Source organism: Nicotiana tabacum, chromosome 20, assembly GCF_000715075.1.
Source record: "Nicotiana tabacum cultivar K326 chromosome 20, ASM71507v2, whole genome shotgun sequence".
In the NCBI taxonomy this organism is placed as follows: domain Eukaryota; kingdom Viridiplantae; phylum Streptophyta; class Magnoliopsida; order Solanales; family Solanaceae; genus Nicotiana; species Nicotiana tabacum.
In genome coordinates this window covers 1653659-1657532 of record NC_134099.1, presented here as the reverse complement: position 1 = coordinate 1657532, position 3874 = coordinate 1653659, and the positions used below count along the sequence as shown (strand labels likewise).

At 33.9% G+C, this 3874-nt stretch overlaps 1 protein-coding gene across 1 annotated transcript; it reads left to right on the top strand.

Moving 5' to 3' along the window:
* Positions 1 to 1457: 1457 nt before the first annotated feature.
* LOC142174876 (uncharacterized) lies at positions 1458 to 3363 on the top strand. The gene is made up of 3 exons (XM_075241264.1): positions 1458 to 1629; positions 1987 to 2312; positions 2890 to 3363. Exons 1-3 carry the CDS (start codon positions 1458 to 1460, stop codon positions 3361 to 3363), a joined length of 972 nt encoding a protein of 323 aa, XP_075097365.1.
* Positions 3364 to 3874: the final 511 nt, after the last annotated feature.

Genomic DNA, 3874 nt, shown 5'->3' with positions numbered 1-3874 from the left:
ATGAAAAGATATCAAGCTATGAAACTGCTAAGGAAATGTGGGATAAATTAGAGGCCACATATGAAGGAACCAATAAAGTGAAAGAAACAACGATCCTTCTAGTTCGAGACGATGAATTATTTCAAATGAAGGATGGAGAATCAGTAGAGGAAATGTTCTCTAGGTTCAGCAAAATCCTTGGAGATTTAAAGTCATTTGAAAGACTAATAAAAAGCGAAGAACAACTCAGAAATATTCTAAGAAGTCTTCCCATGATTTGGCAACCCAAAGTTATTACTTTGGAATGCCAGGATCTTGACAAAATATCCTATGATGAACTTAGAGGTGATCTAATTACTTTTGAGAAAACTCACTTAGACAAGCAGATTTAACAAGAAAAGAAGAAGACAGTTGCATTCAAAGCACATGTGGTTGAACCAGAAAATGAAGAGGAAGAGAAAGGAGGAGAGAAGGATGAAAACATAGCCATGCTCTCCAAGTTGTAACAAGCATGATGAGGAAAAACAGAAATAGCAGAAAAGGAAAGTCAAACTTTAGAAAAAGGAAGGACGAATAATGATAATGATAAAAATGATGGAAGATGCTATGAATGTGGAAAACATGGATACATTCAAGCTGAATGCTCTGAACTGAAGAAACTCAGCAAGAACTTTCAAAAGAAGAAGTCCTTTGGAGCTTGGAGTGATAAAGAAGAATCTGATCATGAAGAAATTGCAAATATATGTTTTATGGCCATAAAAGAAGGCAATAATGAGGACTCAAGTGAACTGGAACTCATGGCAGACGAAGAAACAGGTGAGGAAGAGAACTCAATGGAATTTGGTCTTATGGCAGATGAAGGAACTAGTGAGGTATGTCTTCCTACATGTCCTAACTGTTATGAACTCCAAGAATTTATTGATATCGCTCTTGCAGATATTAAGAGAGTTCTAAATGAACTCAGAAAAATCAAAAAAGAAAAGAAAGACTGGGTTTGAAGTTGGAAGTCTGTGAAATTAAGCGAGATATGTTTCAAGATGAAGTTAATGAATTTCAACTTCAACTGAATGGATTGCAAAAATTCACCACTCATAGTCCTGTTAAATCAAATTAGATTGCTCCTCATACATCTTTGATTAGACCTAGAAATCCTACTGCATGCTCTTATTGTGGCAAAAATGGTCACAAGACTAACCAATGCAAGAATAGAATCAGAGTAGAAAGAGCTTCTGAAAATCCCAATAGTCCTTCTTGCTTTTATTGCGGAAAACTTGGTCACACCTCTAATCATTGCAGGTTCAAGAACAACAGAAGATGGGTCTGGTGACCAAAATCTCCTAGTCAAGATAATACTCAGAGCTTTAACCATTTAGGACCCCAAGCAAGCTTGGGTACCTAAAAACATGTAATCTTTCTTTTTTGCAGGAATACCGCAAGAATAAAAAAAATGGTATCTTGACAGCGTGTGTTCCAGACATATGACTGGTGACAAACAATTATTCAAAACAATCATCATACTAGATGGAGGAATGGTTACCTTTGGAGATAAATCAAAAGGGAATGTAATTGGAATTGGAAAGGTTCCCCTCAACTCAACATGTGATGTTGATGAAGTATACCTGGTTGATGAACTTGGTTACAATCTTCTCAGTATTATTTAACTATATGACAATGACTATGAGGTTCGTTTTAAGAAACATGGTTGGTTTATCGAAGACGAGTCAGCTAAAGTTATTCTTTCTAATAATAGAAACAGGAATGTTTATACTATCAGTAACGTAGATAGTCTTGGTAATCAAATTTGTCTAGCATCTATGATTGATGATCCCTAGGGTATGGCATAGAATGCTTGGCCATGCTAGCATGCATACTATTCAAAAGCTTTCCAAAGATGATTTTGTCATTGGGCTTATTTGTGATGCATGTCAATTAGGAAAACAACTCGTTCATCTTTCAAAATCAAAAATATTGTTTCTACTACTACACCTCTTCAACTCTTGCATATAGATTTGTTTGGTCCAACTAGAACTTCTAGTATTGGTGGTAGAAAATATACTTTTGTTATTATAGATGATTTTTCTCGTTTCACTTGGGTTATTTTTCTGAGTCATAAAGATAAAGCTTTAAGTAATTTTGAAGTCTTCTATAAGAAGGTTCAACGTGAAAAGGGATACTACATTTCCACTATCAGAAGAGACCATGGAGGAGAGTTTGAGAACAGAGCATTTGAAAACTTCTACAATGATCAAGGAATCTCTCACAACTTCTCTTCACCAAAATCACCTCAACAGAATAGAGTGGTTGAACATAAAAATAGAACTTTGCAGGACATGGCAAGAACCATGATTATGGAAACTCTCTACCTCACCACTTCTGGGTAGAAGCTATGAGCACAATATGTCATATTATTAGCAGATGTCTGATTTGACTCATTCTTAAAAAGACTCCATATGAACTATGGAATGCTAAGAAACTCAACATCAGTTACTTTCACCTATTTGGATGCAAATGCTTCATTCATAATAATGGAAAAGATAATTTGGGTAAGTTTGATCCAAAAAGCGAAGAAGGTATATTTCTTGAATATCTCCCTCAAGTAGAGCATATAGAGTTTACAATAAAAGAACGTTATGCATTGATTTTGGATACTAACCCTCGCTCAAGGACGAAAAACTTCTTAAAGATGAGGAAATTTCTATTGTCCCAAAGTCTATTATTGTAGGAAAAGACAGTCAAGATGAGTCGACCAGTCAGCAGAATCAGTCAACTGAGGAGCACATTAAAATCTAGGAATCTTCTTCTGCAGAACAGTCAACAAGTGAGGAAAAGGAGCCAATCATAAACATTCCAAATGAATGGAATGGTGAACTTGGATATCCTTAAAAATTCATCATTGGAAATCCACGGGAGGGTATCACTACCAAAAGATCTCAGAAGTTCAACTCTCATGTGGCCTTAATATCACAACTTGAGCCAAAGAAGGTGGATGAAGCCCTTAAAGACGACTACTTGATCAAAGCTATGAAAGATGAACTTGATCAGTTTGAAAAGAATAAAGTGTGGGATTTTGTTCCAAAACCATCAAATACTTCCATTTTAGGAACTAAATGGGTCTTCAAAAATAAGCTGAATAAATCTGGTCAAGTGGTTTGTAACAAAGCACGGGTAGTTTCTCAAGGTTACTCTCAGCAAGAGGGAATCGACTATGATGAAACATTTGTACATGTAGCAAGATTGAAGTCTATTCGAATACTACTTGATTTTGCTGCTCATAAAGGATTCAAACTATTTCAAATGAATGTAAAAAGAGTCTTTCTAAATGGATACATCTCTGAAGAAGTGTACGTGAAGCAACCTCCTGGCTTTGTTAGTGACAGTTGTTGATATCCAATTTTTCCCTCATATATTTTAAATATACATATATATTTTTAAAATAGTGCACACGCATTGTTATTAGATTTACAAGCATGTACAAGTGTTTTTACAAAAAAAAAATCTATAAATTTTAAAAGAGCTTTAAATCAATTGATCCCTACATTTTTAGTATACAAATATCAAATAATTACCCCTCATATTATTTTATGATGGTTTAATTATCTAAATTCATTATTTTATGTCCATAAAGTGTTTAAATATTTTTATTGCATATTTTGCAATAATAGCCTATATACATGTAGAATTACATTATTCACATGGAAAATGACATTTTATATTTTTATAATATTAAGTAATTATTTTAAATTATTGTTATGCACAAATGATATTTTTATCGTTTACAAATTATTTTAAAAAATTGTTTTAGTAAATTAAATGAGTATTTAACTAATAGCCCTAAAATTCCTATTTTTTCGGACCTAGGCTACCAAACCAGCCCAAATGCCTAAAATCCCTAGCC